The sequence below is a fragment of the Oncorhynchus mykiss genome, chromosome 16, assembly GCF_013265735.2.
Source record: "Oncorhynchus mykiss isolate Arlee chromosome 16, USDA_OmykA_1.1, whole genome shotgun sequence".
NCBI classification, from domain to species: domain Eukaryota; kingdom Metazoa; phylum Chordata; class Actinopteri; order Salmoniformes; family Salmonidae; genus Oncorhynchus; species Oncorhynchus mykiss.
The window spans coordinates 9771994-9792900 of NC_048580.1; the positions used below are offsets into that span (position 1 = coordinate 9771994).

Here is a 20907-nt window from a genome sequence, read left to right on the forward strand (position 1 = left end):
GTACTCACGGTGGGCCCAACACTAGGCCAGGGGCCCAGCTGAGTCCCCCGGACCCCTGAGACCACTGTAGAGAGAGGGACAGCCCAGTAAGGCCTGTATGGAAGGGACCCTAGCTGGGGCCTCCTATGTGGATGCAGCCAGGACCATAGCTGGGGCCTTGGCTGGGACCATGTCCGTGACCCCGGGGCCAGCCTGACTCCCATATCACCTTTCTGGGGAAGAGGAATGAGGTTGAACCTGTAAGATGACTGTCAGTGTTTGACCATGAAGTGGCCATTTTGAGATACAGGGTAAGGTTCAACCCTAAGCTGCCTATCCATAAGATAAGTAGTCAGCTCACCTAGGGCAGGCAGAGAGCTGAAACTCATTTCAGATTACTGATCACAAATGGAGCTCAGACCTTATGGTTTAGGGCTGGTTGCTGCCTACTTGGCAGGTCTGTGTTGTCTGAGAAGGCAGTGTGTCTGATACTCTGAATGTTCCAGGCTCCAGTGATGTGATACGAGATAAAAATGACTGTTAGAACCGAACGAAGCACTGCTCTGCTTCTACTCTGTCTACTATTGACCAGTCTGTCACAGTAGCAGCAGCCTGAACAGGCTGACAGTCATTCCGGCTGATGATCCTCATGTCGCTGTTCACAGCCGGACACATTTTAAATCTGAAACGGAATGTACTCTTTTACTAATGAACAAAATGAATGAATTCATGAATTAATGCGTGAATTATTAGTATATTTATGGATTTTGACCGAGCTAAGTTGTTGTCCTTTGGTTGATCTGATCATTCATCTGTATTATTTTAACAAGACATTTATTAACACACTGTAGCTTCACTATCAATAGCTGTTCCAAGGAGGACATTTTATTTGAAAACCACAAGAAGAAGGAACAAGGAGCAGGAACAGTATTCTACTGGGAGTCGATCAGGAGCAGCGAAAGAGAAGACGGATAGAAAATAGCTTGTTTACAAACGGGCAGGACAATTTAGGCAGACAGTAGGGAGAGGGAGGGAGGGAGGGAGGGAGGGAGGGAGGGAGGGAGGGAGGGAGGGAGGGAGGGAGGGAGGGAGGGAGCCAAAGCACAGCCTGACCACAAACCTGGCTCTGGAGAGGGGAGGGAGGGAGGGAGGGAACCAAAACACAGCCTGACCACAGATCTGCCTCAGGAGGGAGGGAGGGAGGGAGGGAGGGAGAGAGGGAGCCAAAGCACAGCCTGACCACAAACCTGGCTCTGGAGGGACAGATGGAGGGAGGGAGCCACAGCACAGCCTGACCACAAATCTGCCTCTGGAGGGAGGGAGGGAGCCACAGCACAGCCTGACCACAAACCTGGCTCTGGAGGGAGGGAGGGAGGGAGGGAGGGAGGGAGGGAGGGAGGGAGCCAAAGCACAGCCTGACCACAAACCTGGCTCTGGAGAGGGGAGGGAGGGAGGGAGGGAACCAAAACACAGCCTGACCACAGATCTGCCTCTGGAGGGAGGGAGGGAGGGAGGGAGGGAGAGAGGGAGCCAAAGCACAGCCTGACCACAAACCTGGCTCTGGAGGGACAGATGGAGGGAGGGAGCCACAGCACAGCCTGACCACAAATCTGCCTCTGGAGGGAGGGAGGGAGCCACAGCACAGCCTGACCACAAACCTGGCTCTGGAGGGAGGGAGGGAGGGAGGGAGGGAGGGAGCCACAGCACAGCCTGACCACAAACCTGGCTCTGGAGGGAGGGACTGATGCCAATATTGCCTGATAGAAAACAATACATTTCTCACAAGACAATCTCAATCAGGCCACTCTGAAGGCGTGAATGGAGAAATGAGTGCATGTGCTTTGGATGGGGGAGTGTGCATGTAGTAATGTAATGTAATGTAGATGGAGTCACTGACAACGTCTCTAACGATCTCTAGTAGTGTCGCACCGCTGATTCGATGGCCTCAGACGCAGATGTGACAACCAGGTTTCGATCAGCTGCCTGCCTGACTCGAGACTGTGTTAGCCCACTGCGCTAAAGCCAAGGCATTAGCGCTGGGTGCTAATGCAAATCGTCATGTTCACCGAACCACCTCCGTTACTCATAAACAGATAAAAATACAGGGACTGCTCAGGACAGGGCAGGGCAGGGCAGGCACATCCACACACTGAGGGAGGGGGGGATAACTACAGGGATAACCACAGCAGACCACACAGAGCAGACTCCCCTTTAAATCCCTCTCCCAGGGTTAACCACAGCAGACCACACAGAGCAGACTCCCCTTTAAATCCCTCTCCCAGGGTTAACTGTATCCCTGTTATTCTAAAGCTGTTCCGTTGGCTCTAAATGACTGTCTCTTTATCGTCCATAAACAGAGAGGCTTTAGGGACATTTCTTCTGTAGTGCTTTAGCTTTCGTTTGGCTACTATGGCTTTAGTTTGGCTACTATGGCTACTATGGGCCATGTTTCTAGTGCGTTTATTTGTTTGCTCCGCTAATGGAAGGAACCCAATGGACCTGAAGAGAGAGACATCTGTGAGGATCTGCTTTCCAACATAAAAACAACCAACTACTGATCAACCGTCTGACACTACAGTTAAGACAGGGAACACACACAATAACTGAACACACACACGTTGAACACACACACACGTTGAACACACACACATGTTGAACACACACACACGTTGAACACACACACGTTGAACACACACACGTTGAACACACACACGTTGAACACACACACACACGTTGAACACACACACTGTCAACCTGATTAGTCTCAACAGCCGTGGCATCGTGCAGCGGGGTTGTGGAGGGTAGCGAGACAGGGGGAGCCTGAGAGGGAGAGAGGGGGAGAGAGAGGGGGAAAGAGATAGAGAGAGAGAGGGGAGAGAGAGAGAGTGTGTGAAGAGGTGGGAGCACATTGCAGTACATACCCTTGAGCCTAGAGGCAGTTGATCTAGGCTCAACTGGACATGCAAGTCCTCTCTTGTGGGCACTTCCTACAGTGGAAGTGTGTGATGTTTTACCACAGGAAGAGAAGGAGAGGAAGACAGAGAGAGAGAGAGAGGGGGGTAGAGAGAAGGAGAAATGGAGAGAGAAAGCGAGGGAGAGAGAAAAGGTGTGAGAGAGAGGAACATAGAAAGAGAGAGATAAAGAGAGAGAATGAGTAAAAGTGAGAGAAAGGAAAATAAGAAAGGAAGGGTGAATAGAGAGGAGAGGCACCATAGCAGCAAACAAAGCAGAAAGATAATTAAGTTGACCAGGCAGATATATAATGTATATATTCTGTATCATGCTAAAGATGCACAGAATATAAATCCTTTCAGTATACACAGAAGAGATGCTCAACCGCCAATCATAGCAGAATGCAGCCAAGTTGCAATAACACACAGCAACACAGCTCAATGTGATAGCATAATGTCTTTGGGCCAATCATACGCATTTCAGGCATGAGTTATAACTTCACAAGTTATACCGTAAGTCAGTTATCAGTCATAGGTGGAGGGTACACAGCATCAGTACACAGCATCACAGCACAGCATCAGGCGTCAGTCAGTACAGTACAGTATACTGTGTAGTGTGTGTGTGTGTGTGTGCGCGTGTGTGTGTGTATACCAGGGTATGGCCCCAGAACCAAACATCTCTCATCCCAACTCACGTCATTCAACCTGTCGATACCTAGCAACCCTGACTCACTGTAAAGTTCGGCCGATTAAAAATAAACTGTGAGAAGGATGTTAGAAAACAATTGTGAATGAATTGAGCAAACAGCTTTCAAATTAATTGTGAGGACAGGAGGAAAGAACCAGAGGAGGAGAAGAGGAGAGGAGGGGGAGAAGAAAAGAGGAGAAGGAGATGAGGATGAGAGGAAGAGGAGAGGAGAAGGAGAGGAAAAGAGAAGGAGAGGAGGGGGTAAGTGAGGAGGGGAAGAGAGGAGGAGAGAAAGAGAGGAGGGAAGAGATGAGAAGAGAGGAGGCGAAGAGAGGAGGAGAAGAGAGGAGGGGAAGAGAGGAGGAGAGGAAGAGAGGCGAAGAAGAGAGAAGAAGAGAGGAGAGGAAGAGAGGAGGAGGGAAAGTCTAGGCTAACTTAGCTTAAAAACATTTTCAACATCAGGGCTCAAGATTGGGGAGACGGTGTCTGTCTGTCTCTGTGTGAGGTAAAGTGGAGTTTATCTTGGTGAGCTAATAATACATCTCAATCTAGATGTGTGCCAGATCTTTAGTAGTCATCCTGACTGGTTTGTCAAAGGCCAGAGACCTCTCACATTATCTATAAATCTATGAGCTCAGCAATCACTGGCTGACATCGCTGTACACTCTCTCTAGATCACCCTCTCCATCTGTCCCGCTTTTTTCTCTGTCTCTCTCTCCCTCTCTCTCTGTCTCTCTCTGTCTCTCTCCCTCTCTTCCCTCTCCCTCTCCCTCTCCCCCTCCCTCCCTCCCACTCCCTAGTCTCTCCTTCTCCCTCTCCCTCTCCCTCTCCCTCTCCCTCTTCCTCCCTCCCACTCCCTGGTCTCTCCCTCTCCCTCTCCTCTCCCTCTCCCTCTCCCTCTCCCTCTCTCTCCCTCCCACTCCCTAGTCTCTCCCTCTCCCTCTCCGTCTCTCTCCCTCCCACTCCCTAGTCTCTCCCTCTCCCTCTCCATCTGCCTCTCCCTCCCACTCCCTAGTCTCTCCTTCTCCCTCTCCCTCTCCCTCTCCCTCTCCCTCTCCCTCCCTCCCACTCCCTGGTCTCTCCCTCTCCTCTCCCTCTCCCTCTCCCTCTCCCTCTCTCTCCCCCTCTCTCCCTCCCACTCCCTAGTCTCTCCCTCTCCCTCTCCCTCTCTCTCCCTCCCACTCCCTAGTCTCTCCCTCTCCCTCTCCCTCTCCCTCTGCCTCTCCCTCCCACTCCCTAGTCTCTCCCTCTCCCTCTCCCTCTCCCTCTCCCTCTCCCTCTCCCTCTCACTCTCACTCTCACTCTCCCTAGTCTCTCCCTCTCAATTCAATTCAATTAAATTCAAAGGGCTTTATTGGCATGGGAAACACATGTTAACATTGCCAAAGCAAGTGAAATAGACAATAAACAAAAGTGAATTAAACAATAAAAAATGTAGAGTAAATATTACACAAACCCTCCAAAAGATGAAAGACAATGATGTTATGATGTGCAAGTATTTAAATTACAAAAGGGAAAATAAACTTAAATATGGGCTGTATTGACAATGGTGTTTGTTCTTCACTGGTTGCCCTTTTCTTGTGGCAACAGGTCACACATCTTGCTGCAGTGATGGCACACTGTGGTATTTCACCCAGTAGATATGGGAGTTTTTTGGGTTTGGGTTTGTTTTGGAATTGTTTGTGGATCTGTCTAATCTGAAGGAAATATATGTCTCTAGTATGGGCATATAATGGGCAGGAGGTTAGGAAGTGCAGCTCCGTTTCCACCTCATTTTGTGGGCAGTGAGCACATAGCCTGTCTTCTCTTGAGAGCCATGTCTGCCTACAGCAAGGCAATGCTCACTGAGTCTGAACATAGTCAAAGATTTTCTTATTTTGGTCACAGTGGTCAGGTATTCTGCCACTGTGTACTCTCCGTTTAGGGGCAAATAGCATTCTAGTTTGCACATTTATTTTGTTATTTCTTTCCAATGTATCAAGTAATTATCTTTTTGTTTCATCATGATTTGGTTGGGTCTAATTGTGTTGCTGTCATGGGGCTCTGTGGGGTCTGTTTATGTTTGTGAACAGAGCCTCAAGACCAGCTTGCTTAAGGGACTCTTCTCCAGGTTCATCTCTCTGTAGGTGATGGCTTTGTAATGGAAGGTTTGGGAATCAGGTCCTTTTAGGTGGTTGCAGAATTTAACGGCTCTTTTCTGGATTTTGATCATTTGCGGGCATCGGACCAATCCTGCTCTGCATGCATTATTTGGTATTTTACGTTGTACACAAAGGACATTTTTGCAGAATTCTGCATGCAGAGTCTCAATTTGGTGTTTGTCCCATTTTGTGAATTCCAGGTTGGTGAGCGGAACCCAGAACCCACATCCATAAAAGGCAATGGGTTCTATTACTGATTCAAGTATTTTTAGCCACTTCCTAATTGGTATGTCAAATTTTATGGTCCTTTTGATGGCATAGAATGCCCTTATTGCCTTCTCTCAGATCGTTCAGGGCTTTGTGGAAGTTAACTATGGCGCTGAAGTTTAGGCCGATGTATGTATACATTTTTACGTGCTCTAGGGCAACGGTGTCTAGATGGAATGTGTATTCATGGGCCTGGCAACTGGACCTTTTCTGGAACACCATTATTTTTGTCTTACTGAGATTTACTGTCAGGGCCCAGGTTTGATAGAATCTGTGCAGAAGATCTAGGTGCTGCTGTGGGCCCTCCTTGTTTGGGGACAGAAACACCAGATCCTCAGCAAACAGTAGACATTTGACTTCAGATTCTAGTAGGGTGAGGCTGGGTGGTGCAGACTGTTCTAGTGCCCTCTCCTATTCATTGATATATATGTTGAAGAGGGTGGGGCTTAAGCTTCATCCCTGTCTCACCCCATGGACCTGTGGAAAGAAATGTGTGTTTTTTTGTCAATATTAAAAACACATTTGTTGTTTGTGTACATAGATTTTATGATGTTGTATGTTTTTCCCCCAACACCACTTTCCATAATTTTGTATAGCAGACCCTCATTCCAAATTGAGTCTAAGGCTTTTTTGAAATCAACAAATCATGAGAAGATTTTGTCTTTGTTTTAGTTTGTTTGTTTGTCAATTAGGCTGCGCAGGGTGACTACGTGGTCTGTTGTGCGATAATTTGATAAAAGGAAATTTGACATTTCAAGGAAATGAACTTGTCTGCTGTTAATGATAATGCAGATGATTGTCCCAAGGTTGCTGTTGACACATATCCCACAATAGTTTGTGGGTTCAAATTTGTCTCCACTTTTGTGGATTAGGGTGATCAGTCCTTGGTTCCAAATATTGGTGTGTATTGTTTTGTTTATTTATTAAAACACTTACTGCCCTCACTTGCTTCCCGACACTCAGAACACTCGTTAAAATTGTCCATTGGGTTCTGGTAGACTTTAATAGTTTATTCTAAGATTTGTATTTGATCATGTATATGCTTTTGTGTTTGTTCTTAGTTATAGGTCCAACAAGATTGGATAAGTGGTTTACCCATACATCTTCATTTGGATAGATAACTGTTTGGTTTGTTGTTTGTTTAGTGTTTTCCAATTTTTCCAGAAGTGTTTAGAGTCTATGGATTCTTCAATTACATTGAGCTGATTTATGACGTACTGTTCCTTTGTTTTCCGGAGTGTATTTCTGTATTGTGTTAGTGATTCACCATAGTGAAGGCGTAGGCTCAGGTTTTCTGGGTCTCTATGTTTTGGTCAGACAGGTTTCTCAATTTCTTTCTTAGGTTTTTGCATTCTTCATCAAACCATTTGTCATTGTCGTTCATTTTCTTTGGATTTCTGTTAGAACATTTTAGATTTGACAAGGAAGCTGAGAGGTCAAATATAGTGTTTAGGTTTTCTACTGCCAAGTTTACACCTTCACTATTACAGTGGAATGTTTTGTTCAGGAAGTTGTCTAAAAGGGATTGAATTTGTTGCCTAATTGTTTCATGGTAGATTTCCACACTTACCGTCCTTCCTTCTATAGCATTTCTTAATAACCTCTTTGGACTAGGGGGCAGTATTTTCACGTCCGGATGAAAAGCATGCCCAGAGTAAATTGCCTGCTACTCAAGCCCAGACGCTAGGATATGCAAATTATTGGTATATTTGAATAGAAAACCCTCTGAAGATTCTGAAACTGTTACAATTATGTCTGTGAGTATAACAGGACTCATATGGCAGGCGAAAACCTGAGAAAAATCCAACCAGGAAGTGGGAAATCTGAGATTTGTAGTTTTTCAAGTGATTGCTTCCACTAGATGTCAAACAGTCTTTAGACAGTTGTTTCAGGCTTCTATTGTGAAAGGGGAGAGAATAAGACCACTCACAGTAAGTGGCTCAGCTGAAAGCTATGAGTTGTTTATTCCGCCCCCTTTCCTTTCTAATGATAACGGAATTTATGATAAAAACATCCTAAAGGTTGTTTATATACATCGATTGACATGTTTCTACGAACTTTAATGGAACTTTTTTTGACTTTCCACCATAATTTGCAAATAAATTCATTAAAAATCCTACAATGTGATTTTCTAGATTTTGTTCTCTCATTTTGTCTGTCATAGTTGAAGTGTACCTAATATGAAAATTACAGCCCTCTCTCATCTTTTTAAGTGGGAGAACTTGCACAATTGGTGGCTGACTAATTACTTTTTTTGCCCCACTGTACACCTTAACGCAAATACACTTAAATTCAGTTTTTCACAATTCCTGACATTTAATCCTAGTAAAAAATCCCTGTCTTAGGTCAGTTAGGATCACCACTTTATTTAAGAATGTGAAATGTCAGAGAGAACGATTTATTTCAGCTTTTTTTTCATTCATCATATTCCCAGTGGGTCAGAAGTTTACATACACTCAATTAGTTTTTGATAGCATTGCCTTTAAATTGTTTAACTTGGGTCAAACATTTCGGGTAGCCTTCCACAAGCTCCCCACAATAAGTTGGGTGAATTTTGGCCCATTCTTCCTGACAGAGCACGTGTAACTGAGTCAGGATTGTAGGCCTACTTGCTCACACCTTTTCAGTTCTGCACACACATTTTCTATAGGATTGAGGTCAGGGCTTTGTGATGGCCACTGCCAAAACTTGACTTTGTGTAGTTAAGCCATTTTGCCACAACTTTGTAAGTCATTGTCCATTTGGAAGACCCATTGCCGACCGACCAAGCTTTAACGTCATGATTGATGTCTTGAGATGTTGCTTCAATATATCCACATAATTTTCCATCCTCATGAAGCCATCTATTTTGTGAAGTGCACCAGTCCCTCCTGCAGCAAAGCACCCCCACAACATGATGCTGCCACCCCCGTGCTTCACGGTTGGGATGGTGTTGCTCGGATTGCAAGCCTCCCCCTTTTTTCTCAAAACATATTGATGGTCATTATGACCAGAGGACATTTTTCCAAAAAGTACGATCTTTGTGCCCATGTGCAGTTAGTTGCAAACCGTAGTCTAGCTTTTTTATGGTGGTTTTGGAGCAGTGGCTTCTTCCTTGCCTAGTGGCCTTTCAGGTTATGTAGATATAGGACTTGTTTTACTGTGGATATAAATACTTTTGTTCCGGTTTCCTCCAGTATCATCACAAGGTCACAAGTACGTTCATCTCCAAGTAACAGAACGCATCTCCTTCCTGAGCAGTATGGCGGCTGTGTGGTGCCATGGTGTTTATACTTGCATACTGTTGCTTGTACAGATGAACGTGGTGCCTTCTGGAGTTTGGAAATTGCTCCCAAGGTTGAACCAGACGTTTTTTTCTGAGGTCTTGGCTGATTTATTTTGATTTTCCCATGATGTCAAGCAAAGAGGCACTGTGTTTGAAGGTAGGTCTTGAAATAAATCCATAGGTACGCCTCCAATTGACTCAAATTATGTCAATTACCCTATCAGAAGCTTCTAAAGCCATGACTTCATTTTCTGGAATTTTCCAAACTCAGGTACAGTCAACCTAGTGTATATAAACTTCTGACCAACTGGAATTGTGATACAGTGAATTATAAGTGAAATAATCTGTCTGTAAACAATTGTTGGAAAAATTACTTGTGTCATGCACAAAGTAGATGTCCTAACCGACTTGCCAAAAAGATAGTTTGTTAACAAGAAATGTGTGGAGTGGTTGAAAAACTAGTTTTATTGACTGACCTAAGTTTATGTAAACTTCCGACTTCAACTGTAGGTCTGATCTATACCAAATTAGCATACCCCTGATTCCCTTTCCTGTTTTTCCACCTGGTTGTTTGGTGGAAGGGACTACCAGCTCTCTGTAACCTAGAGAGAAACCAGTGCGTCCATCTCCTCTATACCATGTTTCTTGTAGGATGACAATGTCTGTATTTCCGATTTATTTGATGAAGTCCAAGTTCCTGCTGTTTAGGCCAAAGGCAGATGACCTCAGGCCTTGGATATTTCAAGATGAGATAGTGAAGGCTTAGTGTTACATAAAGTGACCAGTATTGTTAGTCGTGTGGTTTGGCCTTAGGCCAGTAAGTGTGAGCAGAGCCTGCTGAGCATCTGGTACATACCATTGGCTTGGGCTAGTGTAAGAGGGGTGGTTGGGCCTGTTTGTCTGCTCATGGCCTGGGCGCATGTGTGACTTTCATGTTGAGGACCTCTTTGCGGGAGTGAGGGGGCATGGGGTGGGCAGGAGGGGCATAGGTCTGATCTCATGGTGCCTAAATGGGGTGTGGGTCCTCTCGGCATGAGTCCTCTATGTGTAGGTCCTCTCGGCGTGGGTCCTCTATGTGTAGGTCCTCTCGGCGTGGGTCCTCTATGTGTAGGTCCTCTCGGCGTGGGTCCTCTTTGTGTCGGTCCTCTCGGCGTGGGTCATCTATGTGTAGGTCCTCTCGCTGTGGGTCCTCTATGTGTAGGTCCTCTCGGCGTGGGTCCTCTATGTGTAGGTCCTCTCGGCGTGGGTCCTCTATGTGTAGGTCCTCTCGGCGTGGGTCCTCTATGTGTAGGTCCTCTCGGCGTGGGTCCTCTTTGTGTCGGTCCTCTCGGCATGGGTCATCTATGTGTAGGTCCTCTCGGCGTGGGTCCTCTATGTGTAGGTCCTCTCGGCGTGGGTCCTCTATGTGTAGGTCCTCTATGTGTAGGTCCTCTCGGCGTGGTTCCTCTATGTGTAGGTCCTCTCGGCGTGGGTCCTCTATGTGTAGGTCCGGGGAGTCAGAGGCAGTGGGATCTCCTGGGCTTGGGGTTTTTCATTTGTATGTCCTGGTGTGATGTCGAGGCTATGGTCAGGGTCTGGGGTGGGCTGTTCTGCTGACTCCTCTGCGGGGGTGACCAGCTATCTAATGGGTGGTTTTCTGTCCCACGCCATCCCACTCTCCATCTCCTCCAGCAGTATGATCCTCTCCTCTAGTGCTCTGTTCATCTCCTGCTGTCTCTCCTGTTGATGTTCTCTCACCACAGTCCAGAGTGCAGATACGTCTCTCTCCACCTCCAGCTCTCCGGATCTGGTTGCGGGGCTGTTGTTGAGGTGGACAATTATTTTGTGCTTGGAAATAAGAATCTTTGGTAGTAGGAATCCTTCCAGGTAATTTTGTCCAAAAACAGGTTATAGGTTTGGAGCCGAAAAATCCAAAAAGTTCATCTAACTCTAAACCTACCTTCATGTAAAAACATCCTGAAAAATGTGAGAGCTCATCTGCTCATGGCCTCTCTCTCTCTTTTGCTTTCTCTCTCTCTCTAGTCCTTGTCTTGCTCTCTCCCTCCCCCTCTCTCCAGTCCCTCCCTCTCTGTCTCTGTCTGTATGTCTCTCTCTCTCTAGTCCTTGTCTTGCTCTCTCCCTCCCCCTCTCTCCAGTCCCTCCCTCTCTGTCTCTGTCTGTATGTCTCTCTCTCTCTAGTCCTTGTCTCGCTCTCTCCCTTCCCCTCCCTCCAGTCCCTCCCTCTCTGTTTCTGTCTGTATGTCTCTCTCTCTATGTCTGCCAGGTGAGGACTATCTATGACAGCTGGTCTGGTGGGTTAAGATGAATCCATTCCATTCAGTCTGACCAGAGAGGTACAGTATGTTCGGTGTGCTGGAGTTTACTGTTCAATATACTTGAAAGGTTCAGTCGCTACAAGGGTACTTAAAAACAAGACTTGCTACAGACGTAACATAAAAAGTAATGGTAACTTTTACAGCTGCCATGTGTCGTCCATAAATGGTTCAGCTAAGAGCTGTGTTTATTCCATAGCCACAGTCACTTCTCTCTGGCTATAAATAATACCCGATTCATTCCTAACTGACCTGAATGATGCCAGGTGGTATTGAGGGCTCATAAAGGAGATGTTGGACATGACTGTGTTATTCTGAACACCATGTCATCCAGATAACTGACCTAGAAAGCAGACTGTTGTAACAACTAATAGCTAGAAAGCAGACCAATCAATCCGTCTTTTAAATATGAGTATGTCTGCTCCTCTATCCTGTCTATACTTTTTTCCTCCCTTCTCCTCTTCTCTCAGCTGTTCTAACTAAGACCACAAGAGATCAAAGCACAGGTGCTATCACAAGTCAGAGAGAGAGAAAGAGAGAGACAGACAGAACGAGAGAGGGATAGAGACAGATGAACGAGCAAGAGATGGAATGTTCAATTGGAATGTTCAATTAAAACCAAGCAGAAGCCAAACAAGAGATGTCATTTTTCGACTTTGTCCTCCGAGACAACCATTACAGTCTATGTCTAGCTGCGCTGAAACGCCACACTCTTACAGTAAGGATGAGAACTATGCTATCTGACTGTCAACAAAGACATACATTCATCTCTCATCTCCCATTCATCCCTCCTCTGTCTCCTTATCTATCTCTTTGTGTTTCTCCATTGCTCTGTCTCTCTCTCTCTGTCAGCCTGTTTCCCTCTCTTTCCCTCCCTCACTAAACCTCTCTCGCTCTCTCTGTCAGAGAAGAATCGCGGCTATGCAGAGAGCGAGAGATTTGTCTTCTGTTTTATGGGCGAAGAGCAGAAGGGAGGGAGGGATAACAAAAAGGAAGAATGTAAAAAGGAGGATGAGAGAGCAGAAGAATGTCATTGTGATGGAAGCATCTTTTCCTGATGACGGATGACATCACCGTAAGGAAAATCATTAAATATGACAACCTTTCATTTGGGAAAAGAGAGAGGGATGGAGAGAGGGTAAAAACTGATGAAGAGCACGTGTCAGAAAGAGGAGGAGGAGGAGGAGGAGGAGAGAAGATGAGGAAGAGTAATAATAGGTGACACAATTAGAGATGAACAGATTTAGAGGTGAGAGTCAAGGTGGATGAATAGAAGATGTAATGTCCAAGCCCTCAGCCCAGGTGTTAGTTCCCATCTCGTTATGTGCCTGTGTGTGGTATTTGGTTTACTTAGTTCACCTCAGTCTGGAAGCCCTCGACCAAAATGGCCACCAGAAGGTTGAAGAGGACGTAGTTCCCAAAGGTCATGAGGGCGATGAAGTAGAGAGCGGCCACAGGAGTGGTGGAGGCCATACCATTATAGAGAACCTTGTTCCAGTCCTCCTGAGTTAGGATCTGGAGAGAGGGAGGGAGGAGAGAGAAAGAAAGAGAGAGAGCGAGGGAGGGATGGAAGGAGGAAAAAGGAAGGAAGGAAGGAAGGAAGGAAGGAAGGAAGGAAGGGAGGGAAGTATGGGATGGAGGTAGGGAGGTAGGGAGGGACAGGTGGAGTGAAGAAGGAAGGAAGGAAGGAAGGGAGGTATGGGATGGAGGGAGGGAGGGAGGGAGGGAGGGAGGGAGGGAGGGAGGGAAGAAGGAAGGAAGGAAGGAAGGAAGGAAGGAAGGAAGGAAGGAAGGAAGGAAGGAAGGGAGGTATGGGATGGAGGGAGGGAGGGAGGGAGGGAGGGAGGGAGGGAGGGAGGGAGGGAGGGAGTGAAGACGGAAGGAAGGAAGGAAGGGAGGTATGGGATGGAGGGAGGGAGGGAGGGAGGGACAGATGGAGTGAAGAAGGAAGGAAGGAAGGAAGGGAGGTATGGGATGGAGGTAGGGAGGTAGGGAGGGACAGATGGAGTAAAGAAGGAAGGAAGGAAGGAAGGGAGGTATGGGATGGAGGTAGGGAGGTAGGGAGGGACAGATGGAGTGAAGAAGGAAGGAAGGAAGGAAGGAAGGGAGGTATGGGATGGAGGTAGGGAGGTAGGGAGGGACAGATGGAGTGAAGAAGGAAGGAAGGAAGGAAGGAAGGGAGGTATGGGATGGAGGGAGGGAGGTAGGGAGGGACAGATGGAGTGAAGAAGGAAGGAAGGAAGGAAGGAAGGAAGGTATGGGATGGAGGTAGGGAGGTAGGGAGGAACAGATGGAGTGAAGAAGGAAGGAAGGAAGGAAGGGAGGTATGGGATGGAGGTAGGGAGGTAGGGAGGGACAGATGGAGTGAAGAAGGAAGGAAGGAAGGAAGGAAGGGAGGTATGGGATGGAGGTAGGGAGGTAGGGAGGGACAGATGGAGTGAAGAAGGAAGGAAGGAAGGAAGGGAGGTATGGGATGGAGGTAGGGAGGTAGGGAGGGACAGATGGAGTGAAGAAGGAAGGAAGGAAGGAAGGAAGGGAGGTATGGGATGGAGGTAGGGAGGTAGGGAGGGACAGATGGAGTGAAGAAGGAAGGAAGGAAGGAAGGGAGGTATGGGATGGAGGGAGGGAGGTAGGGAGGGACAGATGGAGTGAAGAAGGAAGGAAGGAAGGAAGGAAGGGAGGTATGGGATGGAGGTAGGGAGGTAGGAAGGGACAGATGGAGTGAAGAAGGAAGGAAGGAAGGAAGGGAGGTATGGGATGGAGGGAGGGAGGTAGGGAGGGACAGATGGAGTGAAGAAGGAAGGAAGGAAGGAAGGGAGGTATGGGATGGAGGGAGGGAGGTAGGGAGGGACAGATGGAGTGAAGAAGGAAGGAAGGAAGGGAGGTATGGGATGGAGGGAGGGAGGTAGGGAGGGACAGATGGAGTGAAGAAGGAAGGAAGGAAGGAAGGAAGGGAGGGAGGTATGGGATGGAGGTAGGGAGGTAGGGAGGGACAGATGGAGTGAAGAAGGAAGGAAGGAAGGAAGGAAGGGAGGTATGGGATGGAGGTAGGGAGGTAGGGAGGGACAGATGGAGTGAAGAAGGAAGGAAGGAAGGAAGGGAGGTATGGGATGGAGGGAGGGATTTAAGAGGAATAGTGCAAATAGAGAGCAGCTGTTTATTGTTCACATGCAGTTGGTGTGTAGTTGGACCTATAAAACAGATGGCTTGGCAAATGAACTAATTTTGGTAGTTGGCCAAGTTTGAGATTTGGAAATGTCTGGCAGACTTTGATTTTGTAGTGAAAGCGGGAGAGATGGAAGGAGCGAGGGAGAGAGAGAGGGAAGGGAGGGAGAGAGGGAAGGAGAGAGAGAGAGGGAGGTAGACAGATCTTACCTGAAACACGGTGACGATGGCCCAGAGCAGAGTGTCAAAGTTCTTCCTATCTGGTAGAGTGTCTCCATCTCTCTCTGATCCAAACTTACAGCCAAACAGATGCATGCCCAATATACTGATGAAGAGAGAGAGAGAGAGAGAGAGAGAGAGAGAGAGAGAGAGAGAGAGAGAGAGAGAGAGAGAGAGAGAAAAAAAAGGGCAACCAGTGAAGAACAAACAGCATTGTAAATACAACCCATAATAATGTTTATTTATTTTCCCTATAGTACTTCAACTATTTGCACATTGTTACAACACTGTATACAGACATAATATGGCATTTGAAATGTCTTTATTCTTTTGTAACTTCTGTGAGTAGTGTTTACTAATCATTTTGATTTGTTTATTTCACTTTTGTTTGTTATCTATTTCACTTGCTTTGGCAATGTTAACATATGTTTCCCATGCCAATAAAGCCCCTTACTTCCTTATTTCCTTACCTCTTTACTCCCTGCCTCCCTCCCTCCATCCCTCCCTCCCTCCCTCCCTGTTTCTCTCATCTGAACATGATGGTCAATAAGTGCATTATGAAAGAGACAGAGAGGTTGAGAGAGGGCAGCAAAGGGTGTCATGAGAAAATACGATGGAAAGATTCAACCTCCCATTGTTTCAGTCTGCAGTTGTTCTATAGTTGTGTGATTATGAACAGCAAAGAACTGACCCTGTGGGATATGCGTGTGTTTGTGTGTGTGTGTGTATATATATATATATATATATATACACATTAAATGAGGCCTCACCTCCTGGTTACATTAGCGACCATAACCCCCGTGCATCCCGCAAAGGCAGAGGTGTTGCTAACATTTACGATAGCAAATTTAAATTGACAAATAAAAAAAATCTGTTTTCGTCTTTTGAGCTTCTAGTCATGAAATCTATGCAGCCTACTCAATCACTTTTTATAGCTACTGTTTACAGGCCTCCTAGGCCATATACAGCGTTCCTCATTGAGTTCCCTGAATTCCAGTCGGACCTTGAAGTCATAGCAGATAAGCTTGTAGTTTCTGGTGACTTTAATATTCACATGGAAACGTCCACAGACCCACTCCAAAAGGCTTTCGGAGCCATCAGCGACTCTGTGGGTTTTGTCCAACATGTCTATGGACCTACTCACTGTCACAGTCATACGCTGGACCTAGTTTTGTCCCATGGAATAAATGTTGTGGATCTTAATGTTTTCCTCATAATCCTGGACTATCGGACCACCATTTTATTAAGTTTGCAATTGCAACAAATAATCTGCTCAGACCCAACCGAGGAGCATCAAAATTTGTGCTATAACTTCACAGACAACACTAAGATTCCTTGATGCCCTTCCAGACTCCCTCTGCCTACCCAAGGACATCAGAGGACAACAATCAGTTAACCACCTAACTGAGGAAGTCAATTTAAGCTTGCACAATACCCTAGATGCAGTTGCACCCCTAAAAACTAAAAACATTTGTCATAAGAAACTAGCTCCTTGGTATACAGAAAATACCCGAGCTCTGAAGCAAGCTTCCAGAAAATTGGAACGGAAATGGCGCCACACCAAACTGGAAGTCTTCCGACTAGCTTGGAAAGACCGTGCAGTATCGAAGAGCCCTCACTGCTGCCCGATCATTTTCCAACTTAATTGAGGAAAATAAGAACAATCCTAAATGTATTTTTGATACAGTCGCAAAGCTAACTAAAAAGCAGCATTCCCCAAGTGAGGATGGCTTTCACTTCAGCAGTAATAAATTCATGAACTTCTTTGAGGAAAAGATCATGATCATTAGAAAGCAAATTACGGACTCCTCTTTAAATCTGCGTATTCCTTCAAAGCTCAGTTGTCCTGAGTCTGCACAACTCTGCCAGGACCTAGGATCAAGAGAGACACTCAAGTGTTTTAGTACTATATCTCCTGTCACAATGATGAAAATAATCATGGCCTCTAAACCTTCAAGCTGCATACTGGACTCTATTCCAACTGAACTACTGAAAGAGCTGCTTCCTGTGCTTGGCCCTCCTATGTTGAACATAATAAACAGCTCTCTATCCACAGGATGTGTACCAAACTCATTAAAAGTGGCAGGAATAAAGCCTCTTTTGAAAAAGCCAAACCTTGACCCAGAAAATATTTTTAAAACTATTGGTCAATATCGAATCTTCCATTCCTCTCTCAAAAAAAAAAAGCTGTTGCGCGGCAACTCACTGCCTTCCTGAAGACAAGCAATGTATACGAAATGCTTCAGTCTGGTTTTAGACCCCATCATAGCACTGAGACTGCACTTGTGAAGGTGGTAAATTACCTTTTAATGGCATCAGACCGAGGCTCTGCATCTCTCCTCGTGCTCCTAGACCTTAGTGCTGCTTTTGATACCATCGATCACCACATTCTTTTGGAGATATTGGAAAGCCAACTTTGTCTATACGGACAAGTTCTGGCCTGGTTTAGATATTATCTGTCGGAAAGATATCAGTTTTTCTCTGTGAATAGTTTGTCCTCTGACAAATCAACTGTACATGTCGGTGTTCCTCTAGGTTCCGTTTTAGGATCACTATTGTTTTCAATATATATTTTACCTCTTGGGGATGTCATTCGAAAACATAATGTTAACTTTCACTGCTATGCGGATGACACACAGCTGTACATTTCAATGAAACATGTTGAAGCCCCAAAATTGCCCTCGCTAGAAGCCTGTGTTTCAGACATAAGGAAGTGGATGGCTGCAAACTTTCTACTTTTAAACTCGGACAAAACAGAGATGCTTGTTCTAGGTCCCAATAAACAAAGATATCTTCTGTTGAATCTGACAATTCATCTTGATGGTTGTACAGTCATCTCAAATAAAACTGTGAAGGACCTCGGCGTTACTCTGGACCCTGATCTCTCTTTTGACGAACATATCAAGACTGTTTCAAGGACAGCTTTTTCCATCTACGCAACATTGCAAAAATCTGAAACTTTCTGTCCAAAAATGATGCAGATTTTAATAATCCATGCTTTTGTTACTTCTAGGTTAGATTACTGCAATGCTCTACTTTCAGGCTACCCGGATAAAGCACTAAATACACTTCAGTTAGTGCTAAATACGGCTGCTAGAATCCTGACTAGAACCAAACAGTTTGATCATATTACTCCAGTGCTAGCCTCCATACACTGGCTTCCTGTTAAGGCAAGGGCTGATTTCAAGGTTTTACTGCTAAACTACAAAGCATTACATGGCCTTGCTCCTACCTATCTTTCCGATTTGGTCCTGCCGTACATACCTACACGTACGCTACAGTCACAAGACGCAGGCCTCCTAATTGTCCGTAGAATTTCTAAGCAAACAGCTGGAGGCAGGGCTTTCTCCTATAGAGCTCAATTTTTATGGAATGGTCTGCCTACCCATGTGAGAGACACAGACTCTGTCTCAACCTTTAAGTCTTTACTGAAGACTCATCTCTTCATTGGGTCATATGATTGAGTGTAGTCTGGCCCAGGAGTGTGAAGGTGAACGGAAAGGCACTGGAGCAACGAACCACCCTTGCTGTCTCTGCCTGGCCGGTTCCCCTCTTTCCACTGGGATTCTCTGCCTCTAACCCTATTACAGGGGCTGAGTCACTGGCTCACTGGTGCTCTTTCATGCCGTCCCTAGGAGGGGTGCATCACTTGAGTGGGTTGAGTCACTGACGTGATCTTCCTGTCTGGGTCGGCGCCCCCACCTGGGTTGTTCCGTGGCGGAGATCTTTGTGGGCTATACTCGGCCTTGTCTCAGGATGGTAAATTGATGGTTGAAGATATCCCTGTAGTGGTGTGGGGGCTGTGCTTTGGCAAAGTGGGTGGGGTTATATCCTTCCTGTTTGGCCCTGTCCAGGTGTATCATCGGATGGGGCCACAGTGTCTCCTGACCCTTCCTGTCTCAGCCTTCAGTATTTATGCTGCAGTAGATTATGTGTCGGGGGGCTAGGGTCAGTTTGTTATATCTGGAGTACTTCTCCTGTCTTATCCGGTGTCCTGTGTGAATTTAAGTATGCTCTCTCTAATTCTCTCTTTCTTTCTTTCTCTCGGAGGACCTGAGCCCTAGGACCATGCCTCAAGACTAACTGGCATGATGACTCCTTGCTGTCCCCAGTCCACCTGGTCGTGCTGCTGCTCCCCCCTAGGTTTCTTCCTAGGTTTTGACCTTTCTAGGGAGTTTTTCCTAGCCACAGTGCTTCTACAGCTGCATTGCTTGCTGTTTGGGGTTTTAGGCTGGGTTTCTGTACAGCACTTTGAGATATCAGCTGATGTACGAAGGGCTATATAAATAAATTTGATTTGATATATACAGTGCCTTGCGAAAGTATTCGGCCCCCTTGAACTTTGCGACCTTTTGCCACATTTCAGGCTTCAAACATAAAGATATAAAACTGTATTTTTCTGTGAAGAATCAACAACAAGTGGGACACAATCATGAAGTGGAATGACATTTATTGGATATTTCAAACTTTTTTAACAAATCAAAAACTGAAAAATTGGGCGTGCAAAATTATTCAGCCCCCTTAAGTTAATACTTTGTAGCGCCACCTTTTGCTGCGATTACTGCTGTAAGTCGCTTGGGGTATGTCTCTATCAGTTTTGCACATCGAGAGACTGACATTTTTTCCCATTCCTCCTTGCAAAACAGCTCGAGCTCAGTGAGGTTGGATGGAGAGCATTTGTGAACAGCAGTTTTCAGTTCTTTCCACAGATTCTCGATTGGATTCAGGTCTGGACTTTGACTTGGCCATTCTAACACCTGGATATGTTTATTTTTGAACCATTCCATTGTAGATTTTGCTTTATGTTTTGGATCATTGTCTTGTTGGAAGACAAATCTCCGTCCCAGTCTCAGGTCTTTTGCAGACTCCATCAGGTTTTCTTCCAGAATGGTCCTGTATTTGGCTCCATCCATCTTCCCATCAATTTTAACCATCTTCCCTGTCCCTGCTGAAGAAAAGCAGGCCCAAACCATGATGCTGCCACCACCATGTTTGACAGTGGGGATGGTGTGTTCAGCTGTGTTGCTTTTACGCCAAACATAACGTCTTGCATTGTTGCCAAAAAGTTCAATTTTGGTTTCATCTGACCAGAGCACCTTCTTCCACATGTTTGGTGTGTCTCACAGGTGGCTTGTGGCAAACTTTAAACAACACTTTTTATGGATATCTTTAAGAAATGGCTTTCTTCTTGCCACTCTTCCATAAAGGCCAGATTTGTGCAATATACGACTGATTGTTGTCCTATGGACAGAGTCTCCCACCTCAGCTGTAGATCTCTGCAGTTCATCCAGAGTGATCATGGGCCTCTTGGCTGCATCTCTGATCAGTCTTCTCCTTGTATGAGCTGAAAGTTTAGAGGGACGGTCAGGTCTTGGTAGATTTGCAGTGGTCTGATACTCCTTCCATTTCAATATTATCGCTTGCACAGTGCTCCTTGGGATGTTTAAAGCTTGGGAAATCTTTTTGTATCCAAATCCGGCTTTAAACTTCTTCACAACAGTATCTCGGACCTGCCTGGTGTGTTCCTTGTTCTTCATGATGCTCTCTGCGCTTTTAACGGACCTCTGAGACTATCACAGTGCAGGTGCATTTATACGGAGACTTGATTACACACAGGTGGATTGTATTTATCATCATTAGTCATTTAGGTCAACATTGGATCATTCAGAGATCCTCACTGAACTTCTGGAGAGAGTTTGCTGCACTGAAAGTAAAGGGGCTGAATAATTTTGCACGCCCAAATTTTCAGTTTTTGATTTGTTAAAAAAGTTTGAAATATCCAATAAATGTCGTTCCACTTCATGATTGTGTCCCACTTGTTGTTGATTCTTCACAAAAAAATACAGTTTTATATCTTTATGTTTGAAGCCTGAAATGTGGCAAAAGGTTGCAAAGTTCAAGGGGGCCGAATACTTTCGTA

The 20907-nt window shown here is 45.8% G+C and overlaps 1 protein-coding gene across 1 annotated transcript in view; it reads right to left on the reverse strand.

Moving 5' to 3' along the window:
• The window catches only part of LOC110492818 (voltage-dependent T-type calcium channel subunit alpha-1G-like), a 228544-nt gene that overhangs the window by 118149 nt on the left and 89488 nt on the right, over positions 1 to 20907 (reverse strand). Inside the window, 2 exon segments of the mRNA XM_036945869.1 lie at positions 12963 to 13118; positions 14979 to 15093. Of these exon segments, the coding sequence (XP_036801764.1) occupies positions 12963 to 13118; positions 14979 to 15093 (271 nt within the window).